Here is a 19528-nt window from a genome sequence, read left to right on the forward strand (position 1 = left end):
TTGGGTCTTTTTCGTCGCGTCTGTTTGGTATTTTGTGGGAGCCGTCGTGTAAATTCATTCGTTCCATCGTTGGAACAGCGAAGGCTTTGACTGGAGTGAAATTCTATTCTCGACCTACCTACCTTCACGCTCCTACCCTCCATCCCATTCTCCACTCTGTTACACCCTCGAAACACAGTTTGTTCCTTAATACGGCTCTACTGCACTTAGATGTGGTAGAAACATTCAGTATTTATTCTTGACCCAATTCATTTAATAATAAACATTAATCTTGAATCACTGAAACAATATTTTTAAACTCTATGGTTTTTCCGTCCCCCTAAAAAACGGAAACTATTAGTCCTAGAGAAAAATTAATAAGGTCTTTTTTTGTAGAAAATTCAATATAATATAATTTTGTACTGGGAAGCATTTTCTCTAGAAGCAATGGTTTTAGTTATCCAAGAATAACATTAAAAATGACCTTTAAATGCCTGTCCATTCCCACGCTCGCACCTCATTGATCAGGATTTTTATTAAGTTTTCAATGGCACTCCCTTCTGTCAATGTACAAAAATATGCGCGAACACGAATTTTTCCACTATTCCACCTTCTTTGCTCTTCGTTGACAGGGCTACTGCTGAAAGACTAACGTTGATGTATCTTCCTTGGAACGTATTGCCGACCACTGCCCATATGACCTTAGGTTCTTTTTCTGCAGTTTCTTCACATTTGGAAAAATTATCCTGTATAACCGATGTAACGCTAATACCTCACGAATGCCTCGAAAACACATTATTTTAATTTTAAATGTAGCATGATATATGGTATAAATAGAAATTGCAGTTGTAACTTGTATATATTTAATTTACTGTAACGTCTGAGACAAACGCATTGTAAAAGAAATGTCTGTGAGTATCAGTGCTAAAAGATAAAAGCCAAAACTTGTTCGTTAGCTAAATAAATCTGTAAATGTGAAACTGTATTTGTGAACATCTGTACCAAAGTAATCAGATGTAAACGAAAAGCCTATAGTAATAAATCTCGCAGAGTAAAATAAATGAATGTTATTTGTGTGATCTCAGTATTACCACATTCTAAAAATTCAGTCACGACACTCTCTGGTGCGAAAGTTGTTACCGTTTGACAGCTGGAACGACACTAGTGCTCCAAGCGGTGGAAAGAGCTGACATTCACATATTATATATATATTGATTTTTAATTATTTCCTACCAAATGAACAAAATAATTGTTATAATTGTGCCTTCCAAGCATTAGTAAATAACCAGGAGCATCAATCGTAGTGAAATACACGTTAAACCAGCCTAATCACACTGAGTCAATAATATAAAGTGCAAGTTAATCACGAGGAAAAGCTTTCGAATATGTATATATTTGCAGCTTACTCTGCTGAAAGCAAGAGAATATAAACATATATTTCATATATACAAAGCCTGTGTTTCTGTTGTTGTCTATTGTTATCATCATAGGCTCTTTCAGTGGCACTTAAACATTTATTTATGTAGTCTAATCATTTGCCCATTCTTACACTACACTCGGCTTCCTAATAAACGGATAATTTCTTAAATGTAACTAATTTTCCTTCAAAAGCAAATGTTTTGAAAATTATTTCCATTTGTGGTTTAAATTTGGCAACAATTGTGGAACTGGTTTCTACAGTATTGGAAAACAGTTGTTTTGCTTCTGACGGCTTATTAACGCGTCTGTGTCGTTTACTCTTAAGCTTCAGCTGTTATGGCGTATTTCGTACATAAAAAATGTAGGTACTACATTCAATACAGATTTCCTACTTTTTTAAATTCACCGATTTGAATGAAAGTGCAGCGAAAAAAAACTGCAGTTTATCGGGTAGGCATACAACGTCTTTCTGCAAAATGTCGTGTCTTCCGGAGCTTACTGGCAACTTTTTGTTATTAAAAGAAAACGTTATTCGCTAAACATCTGTTAGTTACTAGTGAATAGGAAAAAACTGTCCTGTAATGTATCGTTTCGTACTCTCCAGAGTCCTTAGGAAGGTAAGGAAGGATAAATACGGTGTCACACGGCAGTTATTATCGATTTTTGTGGCACTACATAGATTCCTTATTGTAAAAACTATATTGCAAATCAATATAAACGTTATTATTCTTACTCATCCGACATCGTATTAAGCAGTGTCGCTTGCTGGCCGCTTGGGGCGCCGCTATCGCTGCGAGTAACAAGAACTGGACGAAGTGTCGCGATTTCTGTGTTAGACTGTGACACTACTTGGATGTAGATCTCTGATGTCAGAGCATGGAACATAGACGTGCCTGCAGATTCTTGTCGTGTGCATAGTCTGCCATGCTGGAATTTTGCCAAAAAAGATTCTACCGGTTATTTCCAGTTTCGAACTGTATATCAGGCTGATGCGGGAGCAGAATAGAAAAGAATTTTCTTTTTGTGTTCTCGTAACATACTGTGGCTTCCATGTTGTAATTAGGAAAGAAATTACTTACAAGCATATTTGGCTGGCACGCTCAGACAGCTAGAGTCCGACATTCAGATATTACCGATATCACTGGTTTAGTATCATCGTTGGCGGTTCGGCTGCGGATGAGATGAGAACTCTGTTCGGTTATTCTGGGGGGTTTATTTACGTTTTGTTCATGCAAGAGGCCTACGGAGAATTAATTAGTACCTACGTACAAAGGCTCGCAGTAGTTAAAAGCGTTAAAAGAGGTCATAATTACAATGTCAAGAGCAACGAAAGCACACGTTCATATTGGAGCCTGTACTGTACGTGTTGCAATAGTATGTTGTCACGGCAGACAAAATCGTACCATGATAAAAGTATCATATCTTACAAACCGGCACGTTTTGTCAAGGTAAGTTACAGTTTGTGTGCAGATTTTTGATTTCGTAAAGTTCATAGCCTAGCCCAAAATATAACAATCGGCTACGGAATGGCTGTTAGTTCGGTGACTTATTTGACGCCCAATAATTCATCCACACTACCATGAATCTTGCACAGTTTATAATGAACTTACAGGAAACTATTTACGAAAGAAGGACGTCTTCTAGCTGAAATTTAAATACTTTGTGAAATAATTAGGTAATCAGTGGATATGCTGCTTTGTTGAATACAAGATGGGTGTCACGTCTGCTGTCAAAGAGTAAAATAGGGGACTGCAACGCGTCACCGGATCATCAACACAGGAGGTAATCAAATTAAAGTTTTAGCGCTCACTGAATAGCGTCGTTGTGACGTCTTTATGTTAACTAAGACATAAACGAAGGTAAAGAACAGCATGAATTCTTCACAGAGAAGTAATAACGTTATCGTTTTCTCGACAGTAACAATCGAAGTTAAACGATATGTGTATTTGTTTTGTGAACATTCTCACGTTTATCTTGTCCACGTGTAAATTCACAGAGCATTGATCGCTGATTTCTTTTCTCGCGTAGTTGACATTAGAAAAATCACCTTAGACATCAGTTTGCTGAGCATGTACGTTTTGAAACTCGAGAACCTAACTTTTTCCTTATTAATATGATCTTGAAAGAAGTGTACATTTGGAACCTGAACCTGTGTTTAGTAATGCACCGTATTGTGAGTTACACTTTGGTCTTATTGCTATCGCTTTGAAAGAAGTGCAGATTTGAATGCTGAACCTGTATTTAGTTACGCACTGTGCTGTGAGTTACTTCAAGTTGAAAAAGTAATGGATTTCTTCCAATTAGATTTATTACTAATAGGTAATATGCTGGAACAACATGCTAATGATTACGTAAATGTGTGACTAATGAATCAGTCGAGACATGTTGGTTTTGTGTAGGCATCTAAATGATTTAGAGTAAGAGTTTGCTAAATATAGCGTTGAATTTATGGTGTATTGTGACAGCACAAAATCGGCTTGCTTACGACGTTGGCAGGGGCTAATCACAGGATTGAAGTGTAAGGAGCAATTCAGTTCATCAACAGGTTGTGTAGTATTTCTGCAGCTGCGTGATAACTTGGGTCACTGCTGAAAGCGGCTTACTCGTATAGAACGCACACAGGCTATATTAATTAAGTTTCTAGCAAAAGTGAGAGCATAGTGTTGAAGTGCGGGATGGCTGGTCTTGAGCCTACAGAAAGCTCAGTAACAGAAAAATCATTACAAAAATTACAAATATCCTCTCATCCACAATAGTCGCAACCGAGTTCCACGACGCAAGGATGCCGTGCGCCAGAAATGGGTGAGCCCGCTTCCGATGAACGAAACGGAAGTGTTGAGTTGAAGGAAGGTATCTGAGATCGCCGAAGGCTCCGCACTCGTTCGTCCCCTAACCTGGAATGAGTGGCCCGTACCACTCCTGCTATGATGGAATCAGCGTTAGATTCACATAAGAACGGAGGCGAGAAACGACGGCGCTGGTAGATGCGCAGCTGATAACAAAACAGTACTTTTATCGGTACATGTAGACCCCTCTGGAAATGTGTATTAACATAATTCATTTATTAAGAGATACTTGCAACAACATTAAGCTTCTTACGAACTTTATTTACGTGCTTACAACGATCAGTTCATTTACTTGTACCCACTGTTGCTGTAAGCTTAAAAATGATCATTGTTTTGGATGACTTCCTCGAGTTTTTTTCGCCGAACTCATTCCAGTGCAGAATTGTTGATAAAGGAATTCCAATTTTTAATTCCACTCTGCAGCCTTTGAACGGTCAAATTTTGTATTCAAAAGTGCCACTCAATAGAAAAGTCGCTAACTGTTTAATGTTTACTGAAAATACTTTCACAATCTATGATATTTTATGCCTATAATTCGCTACGCTGTAGACTAATGCAGAATGTGTTTGCTGAACCAAGCGAGAGAGTAAACTTGTCATTTTTCATTTCAGCCTCTTATTTTTTGTCCTGGCTACTTTATGAGAGTACCGTAGTGAAGCACTCAGCTTTGCCGTTGCGGTATTATTTCGACATAGAAATTGAATTAGGTCGTTCAAAGTTAGTTGAAACTTTAATGACCAATCTAAAATACAGAAATGATTTATTTGTGGTATATTTCCACCAAAACACCCAGTTCGTCGTCTGATCTCATTCGAATGAATCTCGCACACAATGGTCTCTGAGCCTTCAGTTTAGTAAGAGATTAGACCAACGTAAAGGCGAAATTGTATGTGCTCCTGTACCGTTACTTTAGAACAAATTGTTGCCTTGTTGTTGTTGTTGTTGTGGTCTTCAGTCCTGAGACTGGTTTGATGCAGCTCTCCATGCTACTCTATCCTGTGCAAGCTTTTTCATCTCCCAGTCCCTATTGCAACCTACATCCTTCTGAATCTGCTTAGTGTATTCATCTCTTGGTCTCCCTCTACGATTTTTACCCTCCACGCTGCCCTCCAATACTAAATTGGTGATCCCTTGATGCCTCAGAACATGTCCTACCAACCGATCCCTTCTTCTGGTCAAGTTGTGCCACAAACTTCTCTTCTCCCCAATCCTATTCAATACTTCCTCATTAGTTATGTGATCTACCCATCTAATCTTCAGCATTCTTCTGTAGCACCACATTTCGAAAGCTTCTATTCTCTTCTTGTCCAAACTATTTATCGTCCATGTTTCACTTCCATACATGGCTACACTCCATACAAATACTTTCAGAAATGACTTCCTGACACTTAAATCAATACTGGATGTTAACAAATTTCTCTTCTTCAGAAACGCTTTCCTTGCCATTGCCAGCCTACATTTTATATCCTCTCTACTTCGACCATCATCAGTTATTTTGCTCCCCAAATAGCAAAACTCCTTTACTACTTTAAGTGCCTCATTTCCTAATCTAATTCCCTCAGCATCACCCGACTTAATTAGACTACATTCCATTATCCTTGTTTTGCTTTTGTTGATGTTCATCTTATATCCTCCTTTCAAGACACTGTCCATTCCATTCAACTGCTCTTCCAAGTCCTTTGCTGTCTCTGACAGAATTACAATGACATCGGCGAACCTCAAAGTTTTTATTTCTTCTCCATGAATTTTAATACCTACCCCGAATTTTTCTTTTGTTTCCTTTACTGCTTGCTCAATATACAACAACATCGGGGAGAGGCTACAACCCTGTCTTACTCCCTTCCCAACCACTGCTTATGCCTTATGTAATCTAAAACCTTCGTGTTTGACTGGGTGTATCAGAGACACTGCTTCGCATTTTAATAAGCATTCTACCCTGCTCTGGATTAGTTCCATACCAGACATGGTAATTTTTAAACACAGTAACGTGAACGAGATTTTGTACAATAATTTTTACGTCACCGGTAGTTTAGATATATATAGAAATATTCACACTACCAGCTTCGGCAATTAGTTGTTGCCATCTCCAGACGTGCTTAATCCACAAAAAGCTTCTTACAGTCAAAGAAATACAGTTAGCCTCTTTGAACATCATAAAATCATTTAAAATTTCAGGGAATGTGCGTCTCGTCACATGATGTAAGACTGAAATTACAGTAAAGTGTTGTGTTGTTATTTATGGATATGGATGAGAAGAGATGGTGGTTTAAAGGGAGTGGGAGGATAACAGCCATCTAAGTAAGTTTTTGCTTTCTGTGGTCAGTAGTCTGATCCTCCCGTGAAACGTACATGACACACTTGAAGAGGAGTGGCAGCTGATAGAGGCAGCGACGAAGTGGCACGAGGCGACCTCACCGCACCTAGTGAGCCTTTCTGAAAACACGAAAGTAAACACCCCGACGGCGACAACCCTACCGAACAGCCCAATAGACTGCATTGTTATCCTAATATCATTCTATTTTATTATAATTTCATTTGAACAGTTTTCAGTTATATCGGATTCCACTCTTTTTATCACAAGTACAAAGTTTGTAATTCCTTTTAGTAATGATCTTCGTGTGCTTATTTTCTAAATTAATACTATATGTTTCTATTAAAAGTGCTTCAACTTGGTTCTCTTAATAATTTAGTTACACATCTGTCAGTGTTAGAAAGTTGGCTTTATATACCATATTAAGCGTACGAGGTACGTTTTTAATCTTACACTAAAAAAAAGATAATTTTCTTTTAACTCTAATTTTCGCACTTGACACCATTTCTTAAAAATACCAGTTTTATTTGGTCGAAGAAAGAAAACATAAGAAGTTACAGGGTACGCTGTTATCTACATCTATACTCCGCGAGCCACCTTACGGTGTGTGGCGGAGGGTACTTATTGTACCACTATCTGATCCCCCCTTCCCTGTTCCATTCACGAATTGTGCGTGGGAAGAACGACTGCTTGTAAGTCTCCGTATTTGCTCTAATTTCTCGGATCTTTTCGTTGTGATCATTACGCGAGATATATGTGGGCGGTGGTAATATGTTGCCCATCTCTTCCCGGAATGTGCTCTCTCGTAATTTCGATAATAAACCTCTCCGTATTGCGTAACGCCTTTCTTGAAGTGTCCGCCACTGGAGCTTGTTCAGCATCTCCGTAACGCTCTCGCGCTGACTAAATGTCCCCATGACGAATCGCGCTGCTTTTCGCTGGATCATGTCTATCTCTTCTATTAATCCAACCTGGTAAGGGTCCCATACTGATGAGCAATACTCAAGAATCGGACGAACAAGCGTTTTGTAAGCTACTTCTTTCGTCGATGAGTCACATTTTCTTAGAATTCTTCCTATGAATCTCAACCTGGCGCCTGCTTTTCCCACTATTTGTTTTATGTGATCATTCCACTTCAGATCGCTCCGGATAGTAACTCCTAAGTATTTTACGGTCGTTACCGCTTCCAATGATTTACCACCTATGGCATAATCGTACTGGAATGGATTTCTGCCCCTATGTATGCGCATTATATTACATTTATCTACGTTTAGGGAAAGCTGCCAGCTGTCGCACCATGCATTAATCCTCTGCAGGTCCTCCTGGAGTACGTACGAGTCTTCTGATGTTGCTACTTTCTTGTAGACAACCGTGTCATCTGCAAATAGCCTCACGGAGCTACCGATGTTGTCAACTAAGTCATTTATGTATATTGTAAACAATAAAGGTCCTATCACGCTTCCCTGCGGTACTCCCGAAATTACCTCTACATCTGCAGATTTTGAACCGTTGAGAATGACATGTTGTGTTCTTTCTTCTAGGAAATCCTGAATCCAATCACAAACCTGGTCCGATATTCCGTAAGCTCGTATTTTTTTCACTAAACGTAAGTGCGGAACCGTATCAAATGCCTTCCTGAAGTCCAGGAATACGGCATCAATCTGCTCGCCAGTGTCTACGGCACTGTGAATTTCTTGGGCAAATAGGGCGAGCTGAGTTTCACATGATCTCTGTTTGCGGAATCCATGTTGGTTATGATGAAGGAGATTTGTATTATCTAAGAACGTCATAATACGAGAACACAAAACATGTTCCATTATTCTACAACAGATTGACGTAAGCGAAATAGGCCTATAATTATTCGCATCTGATTTATGACCCTTCTTGAAAATGGGAACGACCTGCGCTTTCTTCCAGTCGCTAGGTACTTTACGTTCTTCCAGCGATCTAGGATAAATTGCTGATAGAAAGGGGGCAAGTTCTTTAGCATAATCACTGTAGAATCTTAAGGGTATCTCGTCTGGTCCGGATGCTTTTCCGCTACTAAGTGATAGCAGTTGTTTTTCAATTCCGATATCGTTTATTTCAATATTTTCCATTTTGGTGTCCGTGCGACGGCTGAAGTCAGGGACCGTGTTACGATTTTCCGCAGTGAAACAGTTTCGGAACTCTGAATTCAGTATTTCTGCCTTTCTTCGGTCGTCCTCTGTTTCGGTGCCATCGTGGTCAACGAGTGACAGAATAGGGGATTTAGATCCGCTTACCGATTTTACATATGACCAAAACTTTTTAGGGTTCTTGTTTAGATTGTTTGCCAATGTTTTATGTTCGAATTCGTTGAATGCTTCTCTCATTGCTCTCTTTACGCTCTTTTTCGCTTCGTTCAGCTTTTCCTTATCAGCTATGATTCGACTACTCTTAAACCTATGATGAAGCTTTCTTTGTTTCCGTAGTACCTTTCGTACATGATTGTTATACCACGGTGGATCTTTCCCCTCGCTTTGGACCTTAGTCGGTACGAACTTATCTAAGGCGTACTGGACGATGTTTCTGAATTTTTTCCATTTTTGTTCCACATCCTCTTCCTCAGAAATGAACGTTTGATGGTGTTCACTCAGATATTCTGCGATTTGTGCCCTATCACTCTTGTTAAGCAAATATATTTTCCTTCCTTTCTTGGCATTTCTTATTACACTTGTAGTCATTGATGCAACCACTGACTTATGATCACTGATACCCTCTTCTACATTCACGGAGTCGAAAAGTTCCGGTCTATTTGTTGCTATGAGGTCTAAAACGTTAGCTTCACGAGTTGGTTCTCTAACTATCTGCTCGAAGTAATTCTCGGACAAGGCAGTCAGGATAATGTCACAAGAGTCTCTGTCCCTGGCTCCAGTTCCGATTGTGTGACTATCCCATTCTATACCTGGTAGATTGAAGTCTCCCCCTATTACAATAGTATGATCACGAAACTTCTTCACGACGTTCTGCAGGTTCTCTCTGAGGCGCTCAACTACTACGGCTGCTGATGCAGGTGGTCTGTAGAAGCATCCGACTATCATATCTGACCCACCTTTGATACTTAACTTAACCCAGATTATTTCACATTCGCATTCGCTAATAACTTCACTGGATATTATTGAATTCTTTACTGCTATAAATACTCCTCCACCATTGGCGTTTATCCTATCCTTGCGGTATATATTCCATTCCACCCGCTTCGAATATCTTCCGTCTCGTAGCTCCCCCCTCCCTCCCCCCCCCCCCCCGCCCGCCTCCCATCACATCTCTCATCATCTACATATATGACAACGCAAGATTTTATTGTAATTTCCGTTTTCTATCAAGTGACCATACGTAAATTCATCGAAACTGTAAATGAGTCTATGATGTTCGAAGAGCTTAATTGTATTTGTTTGTCTGTACGAAGCTTTTTGGGGATTAAGTACTTTTGGAGATAGTAATTATTTGCCAAAACCTGTAATGTGAATTTTTTTATGAATATAAGCGATCGTGGATGTAATAAAATATTACCCATACATTAGAAAGGTTTCATACTTCCAGCTGGTAATACGTTAACATAAAAAAAACTAACAACACCCGCTATTCTAATATTAGTGATTATGTTCTGTTTTTACTTATGTATCTTGAAACAATAAATTTGTTTTTGGATAGGATCTTCCTTGTAGAAATACAGTTTTTACCCAAGTATGTTTCCCCGAAGTTGCAGCATTTTCAGAATTTTTTAATTTTTTTTTTTTCTAATAACATGAAAGGCTGTTTTTGATGTCTGTACATAGAGAGTTTCAGCTATTAAAAAAAGTATTCACAAACTAAATATTTTTTAACCATTTTAACACATGCTGTGACTTCTGTATTTTCTGTACCTTGCAGTATAGGAGTTATTATTTTAGACAGTAGAACGGTAAAACAGTCCAAGTTGCAAATTTTTACTTTTTATTTATTCTATGACTAGTTTCGAGCCGAGACCCATTTTCAAATCATCGTTACATAGTCGAAAATTTTCGAATCGAATGAATAAAAAGTAAAAAACTGCAGCTACTTCAGCATACTGGAAGTTCGCATTATTTTAGAGTTTGGCATCTGCAACCATAGAGAACATGATACACACGCAATCACGCACACACACACACACACACACACACACACACACACACACACACACACACACACTCTTTTAGTGTAGAGTTTAGTTACGTAAAACACAGGAGTTTTATATTCCAGGGGTAATTTTCGAAGTAAATAATTTCTACGTATCAAATTCTGCATGGTTGAAGATGGCAAACGAATAACAGACAAACTGCAAATTACAGAATGATTCATAAATAATAGCATGTGTTTACAAGGAAAAAACGTTTTGGTACCGTTTGTAAATACTTTACTTATTAATGAAATTCTGTAAACACAAACAGTAAAAAGTAATTTTCCTGTTATTTGGTAGAAAGCAAATAAAAACCACACCAAAGGTGCTATAATGTCATTGAAACATTGTTTGTTAAAAAAGAAGAAATACTGTCTTTGGTCAAAAACAAATTTATTCCTTTTCTCATTTGGCCTGCATTAAATTGCCTATTTAAGCAAAGAAATTACTATTTATAAATAAACGAAATGGTAGATTCGGCGAACTGTTTGAAAGACTACTGATGTGTTTCTTGGACAGAATCACTTAGTAGAGGTAATAGCAGGTAGAGCAGTACCAGATATTGTTTTTGATTCTTGAGAATCATGATGTAGTGATTTGTATGGTATAGCTTATCTTGATTTTCCCTTCCAATGAAATTAACTTAAAAGGTTACTCACAAATCTACAGTACTTTCTATATCTCTAATTCGAAAATTATGTAGACATGACCAGCAAAAAACCACAAATTTTTAAGGTGCTATGGAGAGGCATTTCACGAAGAAGATTTATGTAAGTGTGAGCAGCTGCTAAAGTCGTGTACCTCATTATTTTCACAGTTTAGCCACAGGCGGAGTAAAAGATATTTAGTTTTATTTCTCAATGAAAATTCCATGCCTCCGTTTGTTAAGTCTGGTGTTACTAGCTCTCACAGTGACATCTGGATCAAAATACGTAGCCCCCGAGCCACTGTACTTTGGTGGAAGGTACGCCAGGCGAAGACTGTTGATACCCCTACTTATGAGCACGAATTTCTCCAATGATAGAGCATGCTCCTTACGCAAAAGGGACACTGCCTCACAAAAAAGTGGAACAACATGAAAACATTGTCGGAAGTCAATGTAACTTCGTGCATGGACGTTCCGTAGGCGAATATGTATATTATCAAAGTTGCAGTTCTCTGTTACAGGTCATCAGAGTGCGTTAATGCTGTTCGTGTTTAGTGTTGTTACCAGGCCTGATAGTGTGTAACGGGGGTGAACAGTGTCATGCGAGACAGCGTTACCGGCGACTGACAGAGTTTGAAAGGGGCCTCGCTGCGGGTCTACATTTGAAGGGAGGGTCCAGTCGCACAGTATTCAGATCTGTGTGGCATTCGGATGTGACATTGCTTCGATATTGGACTGCATGGGAACGTGAGGGCAGGCATACCCGTCCTCAAGGTTCCCATCTACCAAGTCTGACCACAGTAAGAGAGGATCGCAGTATTCCGCACCAAACACACCGTAACCTCTTCACATCTGCACCTGTCATCCTACCTCATGCAATGGACTCTGCATGTTACAGTGACAGAGAAACATGGACTGCTTTATGAATGGCGTCGCATTGAGTTCAGCGATAAATCACGGTTCTACTCTGCCGTGGATGACCATCGTCCGTGAGTTCGGCGGAAACCTGGGGAGAAGTCCCGTATTCATATGTTTTGGAGAAGGTCAGCAGTATTACTCTTGTAGTCAGAGTGAGGGCAGCCATCGGGCATGACTTCAGATCACGGCTGGTGTTGACTGAGGATATCGTGCGTCACAGACTTCCTTCATTCTCATGTGTTCCGTTCCGCTCGACAATACCATGGTACCATTTTCCCCAGGACAACGCTCGTCTGCAAGTTGTTTGCGCTATGTTAAGGCAATATCGCGGCCATCGACAGCTCCAAACCCGTCCATGTGTGAAAGCAGCTCGCACTGAACTTCGTTCCAGTGCTAGTATCGAGAATATCAAGGATCTGTTACATCAGCTATAGGCCGGCTTGCCTCAGTAGGGGATACGATGGCCTTATGACACCACCCTCCTCAACCGAATCAGACCATGCATTCAGGCTGGAGGCGGGAGGGGAGGGCTGCAACTTCACACTGGTAAGTGAGATCACATTGCCAAGCAATTTGTAAATTTGACGCGGTTTTGCTATCACTGATGAAACAACACGTAGACCTACCCTCTCAATCCATAAAATTTCATTTTGTTTCCTCGTCTACTGCTAGGTACGCCCCTTTTATTGTCAGGCAATGTGTTTTCGAAAAAGTAATACGTTTCTTGATTCGTTTTGGAGAGTGGACTCTTGTAATTTACTATGATTTCCCACGGATATAATTACTGGGTCGTTTCGTCCAAATCGCGCCGGATACTGGCTCCTAAATATTTGTATGATTTGACTTATCCCATTTACTAAGCGTCGATTGCATCATCCGCTATCGGGTCTTTTCATCTTTAACGCCATTGTATTACTCTGATTTATGTCTATACTTAGCTGCTAATCTTATCATTATGTGCTAATCATGCACAAACGTTCTGCATTTTGTAATAAGTTTATAATGAAATCACCACATAGTACAAAAATTCACAGGGTGTTGTGTGATGTCCTTAGGTTAGTTACGTTTAAGTAGTTCTAAGTTCTAGGGGACTGATGACCATAGATGTTAAGTCCCATAGTGCTCAGAGCCATTTGAACCATTTTTGAACAAAAATTCATCATCTGTGGACGAGTTTGGAGAGTTTCATAAGTTATCTCCACGTTATTTACATAGAGGGTGTTTGAAAATTCATGTTACACACTTCTAGAGGCTGCAGAGAGGACTTGGTAGATCAAGATTTACTTAGGAAACCATATCGGGAAACGAGATCCAACGACGCTATACCATTCGTTGCCCTGCACACGTCGAGTCGATATTCCACTTCTCGCCAAGTATTCGCCAACATTTCAAGTCTAACTATCCCAACAGCCGCGACGATTCTTTCCCGAAAATGATTGATGTCTCTGATCTTTTCACTGTACACAATATTTTTTATATGGCCCTAAAAGAAAAAGTCCATTGTGATTAAGTCTGGGCTTTGTGGTGGCCACGGTATTGGGTCAGCCCTGACTGTCCACCTTCCTGGAAAGCACATGGTTACTGTAATGAAGTGAGGCGCTATCTTGTTGGAAAAACACAAGCACCTTTTTCCGCCTCAATATCACCCATTTGGGGAAAGACGTACTCTGTCAACATTTCACAATAAACGCTACCGTTTATTGATTTTTCTACAGAAATTAAAGGACCAATTGCACCATCTTCCATCAAACCGCACCAGACATTAACTTCGGGAGAGTCACGTTGATGCTGAATAACTTCATGTGGATCCTCTGCCCCCCCCCCCCCCCCCCCAAATTCAGCAGTTACTACAACTGTTCCACTGACATGAAATGTAGCCTTATTAGAAAAGAGAGTTGCTCTGCACTACACTGCACGCTCGCCTGGACTGAACTGAGGGAACAGAGGAAAACAACAGCACTGGTGCCGTCTCAAGGTCAAGCAGACCTGCCAACTGCTGCAGGGGAGAGTTGATAAATCAAACACCACAAACTAGAATGAAATGATAATTAAATCAAGACCCTACGCTGCCGACAGGCGTTGGTATACATCAATGGCGACAGTTGAAAATGTGTGCCTGGACAGGGACTCGAACCCGGGATCTCTTGCTTATATGGCAGACGCTCTATCCATCTGAGCGACCGAGGGCTCAGAGAATAGCACGACTGCAGGGACTTATAAACTGCACGCTCCGCGTGAGACCCACATTCCCAACTTAATGTCCAGACACTACATTTGTAGTGCCCCTGCCCATTACACTCATTACTCGTGGCAGACAATCTTACCGAGTCCCGTAAGAGTTCGGGCAATACTTGTGCATTCGGACAGAAGAAGAAGGTGACTGGCCGGTTATCCTTAACTATATATTTGAAGATGGTATCTGTTCTTTCGGACATGTCCTTGTACTGACTCGGCGGTCGCCTTGCGCCGTGTAGATCACATTTTCGGCCAAGTCTGATGTCCGAATATTTCGGGTACGTCCTTCATTATCTCTTGATTCCTGAAACGACCCTGTCTCAGACACGCGGCGAAACACCGTTGCAAGCATTAAATACTATGGTTGTTGTCGGCGGGGATAAGTCTCCTGATACATCCTTATTGCCCGCCGCCCGTTGCCATTTTCTATAGGGTGACTCTGTGACGATGTTACAAACTTTCTAGTATGTTGGAGAAGGGTGAATTTATCAATTTGAGATAAGGGTCCCTGTACTGGAAACGAACAAGTCTAAGATTACCAACGAAAGCTGTTCTGACACCTCTGACATGGCCGGCCGTTGTGGCCGAGAGGTTCTAGGCGCTTCAGTCTGGAACCGCGTGACAGCTACGATCGCAGGTTCGAATCCGGCCTCGGGCATGGATGTATGTGATGTCCTTAGGTTAGTTAGGTTTAAGTAGTTCTAAGTTCTAGGGGACTTATGACCTAAGATGTTAAGTCCCATAGTGCTCAGAGCCATTTTGTGGCCGAGAGGTTCTAGGCGCTTCAGTCTGGAACCGCGTGACAGCTACGGTCGCAGGTTCGAATCCTGCCTCGGGCATGGATGTGTGTGATGTCCTTAGGTTAGTTAGGTTTAAGTAGTTCTGAGTTCTAGGGGACTGATGACCTCAGATTTTAAGTCCCATAGTACTCAGAGCCATTTGAACCATTTGAACCTCTGACATAGAAACACATGTACTGGTACTGTTGTTGCTAAGATTGTAGGGTAGGCAACTTTCAGATGTAGCTGTATGGACAAAAACATGAAATAATGTCTATTAAACATGGTCTCTATAATGCATACCTTAAGAGCCATGAACACCTGTTCAGTAGAGTGTGTGACACAGTAGCGAAGATGAAAAAGTACTCATAGCTCCTCAGGTGTGCATTTTAGAGCCAACGTTTGATGGACTTTTTTCCCTTGTTTTGGTCAGTACTATCATCTCTGATAGTTGCCTACCCTACAATCTTAGCAAAAACAGTAGCAGTGCATGTGTTTCTATGTCAGAAGTATCAGAACGCTTTTCGCTTATAACTTTCGATTCGTACGTTTCTGCTACTGGGACCGTATTTTCATGACGGAATCATCCTGTATGTAGGGTGAGTCACGTACGACGTAACACCCGATTTATTTCGTGAACGGTTACACATACCAAAACGCGGTTTTCGGCATATGTTAAAGCGTCGAGAGGCACGTATATTTTTGTTTGTTTAATGTTTTTACCATTAATGCCAACGGAGATACTGAAGGAAGGACGTCTTTTAAATGGAACCGTATATCTTGTATAACTGCATTCGATACCTTGTGAGAAGACAATTACGTGATACAGTGTTTGTTAATGTTGACGCTAAGACCCGTCGTAAAAAAATTGCGAAATATCCTAGAATTTGAGAGTACAGTGGCCGGAATCGGCATTAGCGGTGCAAACATCGCCAAGCAAAGCTCTGGTGCTATGCGGAACCAAAATGTCAACACATTTGCCTCTTTACTTGTTTGCATTGCAGGCCGCTCATTTCTGCTTCAGCATTAGTTGCTTGCACACATGTACACTAGTGAAAAGAAGTTTTAAGTGGTGGATGTGAAAGGAATGCCATAAAAACAGCATAGCGATATAGGGTTATCTATCCGGTACGCTGATGTCCGACGCGCCACACAATTGCACGAATTACTAAGACGCTAGTACGGACAGACTGCTTGTACGTCAAAACGAGGACAAGGAAGAAGACAACAACCAGCAGAGAATGCGAAGAAGCTGTTCTGGCGACGACGCTAGTGAATCCGCACAGTGGAACGAGACATGTTGCCAGTGGATTTGGAACCAGCCAGACGAGTATCATTCGCATCCTGCATCGACAGAATTTCCATCCCTATCATCTGTTGCTAGATCAGGCACTCGACGACCGTGACTTCGTACGTCGCACAGTATTTTCTCGGACCTCCCTTCAGCAACTAAGAGACATCCCCTATATGTTTCCAACGTGTGCTCTTTACCGATGAAGCAACGTTTACTTACCACGCTAACGTGAAGTTGCATATCCTGCACTACTGGCAGCCAAAAATCCACACTGGTTTAATCTGGTGCAATATCAACTACCCTGGTGAGAAAACATGTGATGGGGCATAATACGAAATTACATTGTGGGACCGTATTTCATCTCATGGCTTCTAAATGGACATCTGTGCGCACACTTTCTGACGATCATTCTGCCGGTTCTTCTAGAAGAGTTACCACTGGGTATTCGGCAGTGAATGTGGCTGCAACGCAACGGTTGTCCAGCTCATTCGTCCCGTGCTGCAAAGGCAATACTGAATGACAACTTGCATGTACGTTGAATAGCGGGAAATTCTATTGTCAAATGACCTGCGAGGTCCCCCAATTTGACTCCTCTCGATTTCTTTCTTCGAGGAGCATTCAAAGATGCAGTCTATGACGAAGCCCGAACTACGCCAGACGATGTGTCTTCGAATTGCGAGTGCATGCTCTACCATGTCATCCACCGTAATTACATCTGTTCATCGTCCTTCAGAACGGCAATTACAAATGTGCGTTTCAATATATGGTCAACAGTTTGAACGCATGTTTAAGCAAAAAATATTTTTTTTAAAAACAAAATTTATGTTATTTGATTTGGCTGATTACCAAATCGTTGTTAGTAAATTGTTTGTATGAAAGTCCATTGCAGTGTCAAATAACTCAGCGTGTATTGCACGTAGTTGGTAACACTGTCTTTAGGCGCTTACGTTAACCATGAAACCATGTTTCGGTAATTAGAATATTTATTTTTCGAGCTATAGGTTATCACCAAAGTATTTTTAATAAAATGATTAGTTCAACGACTGTATCCCATAAGATATATGAGCAGTGTACGTATAAACAGTTGTCCAACAGCAAGGATTTTAGCTCTAAGAAGCACAAAGCCACTTACAGGAAAAGATTGGTCAAATCTTTTTTCTAACTGTTAGATATTTGATACAATAGTTGCTTTTTTCAGCGTATAAGACCTCTTTATTTTTGGAGATTGAACAGTGGCGTTTCGATATGTGTAACTGTCCACGAAATAAAAGGGGTGTTACGTCTAACGTGATTCACTCTGTATACATACAATTACAGGCCCCGGCGACTGTAACTTCGACGCTCTGTAGCGTCATTGGATGATGTTTCCAGACATGGGTTCGTCTGTAAAACTTGATCTACTAAGTCCCCTCTACAAACTCTACAAGATTGTAACATGAACTGTGAAACACCATGTATATGGTGAAAAGCAGGGGCTCTGCCACACCATTTTGAGGTATGCCGGAAGCTACCTCTGTCTCACATTTTGCTTCTCCATTATGACCGACGATGAGAATCCTTCAGTTAACGATATCCCACACGTCGATGCTATTGTCCACATCAAGGGAGTGGGCGTGATCAACACCTACTGGTTTCCGTTCCTCTGTGAAATCAAACACAGCTCGCCTACTCACCTCACGCAAGGCTTTCGTCCCGTCAAAAGCAATGTAAGACGCTGTCTGGCGTTTCTCTGAATGCGCCTGCTGAGACACTGGTTTGATGCCTCTTGGCACAGACATGCATATTTATGAGCACAGTGCTTTAAAACAAGCACGGCGGCCTACTTTACATACTGGACGTGTGTCCTCCCACAGGGAGGCCGCTAACGTATTCAGTGGCTGGCACTTTGATGCAATATCGTCTCGCCCCGTCCGCTAGCCTACAACTAGCTGCCAGTAGGCGCAAATGAGCTAAGGTTGATCTGCACAACCACACGGATTCTGTTTGATTCAGCGCGGTATTTATTTATCTACTTCTTTGTCATACCTCACTTTCTTTATGACACTACCATATAGAGAATTATACTCCTGTGAATCTTCATGATCATCATTTTATTTCTTTTCTCGTAGTCCCTTGAATTATATTTACAGTGTTTACAGTTCTACTTTCTCTTATCTTTATTTACTACCTATGCGCTTCTCGACACTTAGTTTACTTGTGACACCTTTTCCACTCTCCTGCTAGTGTTCCTTCGCTGTGACGGAAAATGAGCCAGTAAGCTATTGTTATTTGAAATTGTCTTGACTAGTTTTGCAGTTATCTTTATACCTACTGACATTAACACTGTTTGCCAGCATATGCTGCCACCACTACTGCGACTACTACTGCAGTAGCCAATAACTATTGTAAGTATACAAAGTCGCTGTTACTACAACCATTACATTGATTTATCTACAGCAACTAGTACTACTAAAATCTAGTAATACTAGCTTTAATACTTTTATTACGATTAAAAGCACTCCTCCATCAGGCCACGAGTGGTCTACCGGGACCATCCGACCGCCGTGTCATCCTCAGTGGAGGATGCGGATAGTAGGGGCGTGGGGTCAGCACACCGATCTCCCGGTCGTTTTGATGGTATTCTTGACCGAAGCCGCTACTATTCGGTCGAGTATCTCCACAATTGGCATCACGAGGCTGAGTGCACCCCGAAAAATGGCAACAGCGCATGGGGGCCTGGATGGTCACCCATCCAAGTGCTGACCACGCTGACTTCGATGATCTCACGGGAACCGGTGTATCCACTGCGGCAAGGCCGTTGCCTTTATTACGATTACTTATGATATTATTAGGGTCACTGACGCTTCGAGAACAGGTAAATAGCAGAGGAGAGTGGTGTACCTCGGTATACTTTGCAGGCTTTCGCCTCTAGTCAGCCCTGGTTCAAATGGCTCTGAGCA

At 41.0% G+C, this 19528-nt stretch overlaps 1 protein-coding gene across 1 annotated transcript in view; it reads right to left on the reverse strand.

The window, feature by feature from the left end:
- LOC124613668 (kappa-type opioid receptor-like) overlaps positions 1-19528 on the reverse strand; it is a 519922-nt gene that overhangs the window by 38880 nt on the left and 461514 nt on the right. The window contains exon 6 of the mRNA XM_047142385.1: positions 9365-9375. Within this exon, the coding sequence (XP_046998341.1) occupies positions 9365-9375 (11 nt within the window). The remainder of the gene's footprint in view (positions 1-9364; positions 9376-19528) is intronic.

This window comes from Schistocerca americana, chromosome 4 (assembly GCF_021461395.2).
Source record: "Schistocerca americana isolate TAMUIC-IGC-003095 chromosome 4, iqSchAmer2.1, whole genome shotgun sequence".
NCBI classification, from domain to species: Eukaryota; Metazoa; Arthropoda; class Insecta; order Orthoptera; family Acrididae; genus Schistocerca; species Schistocerca americana.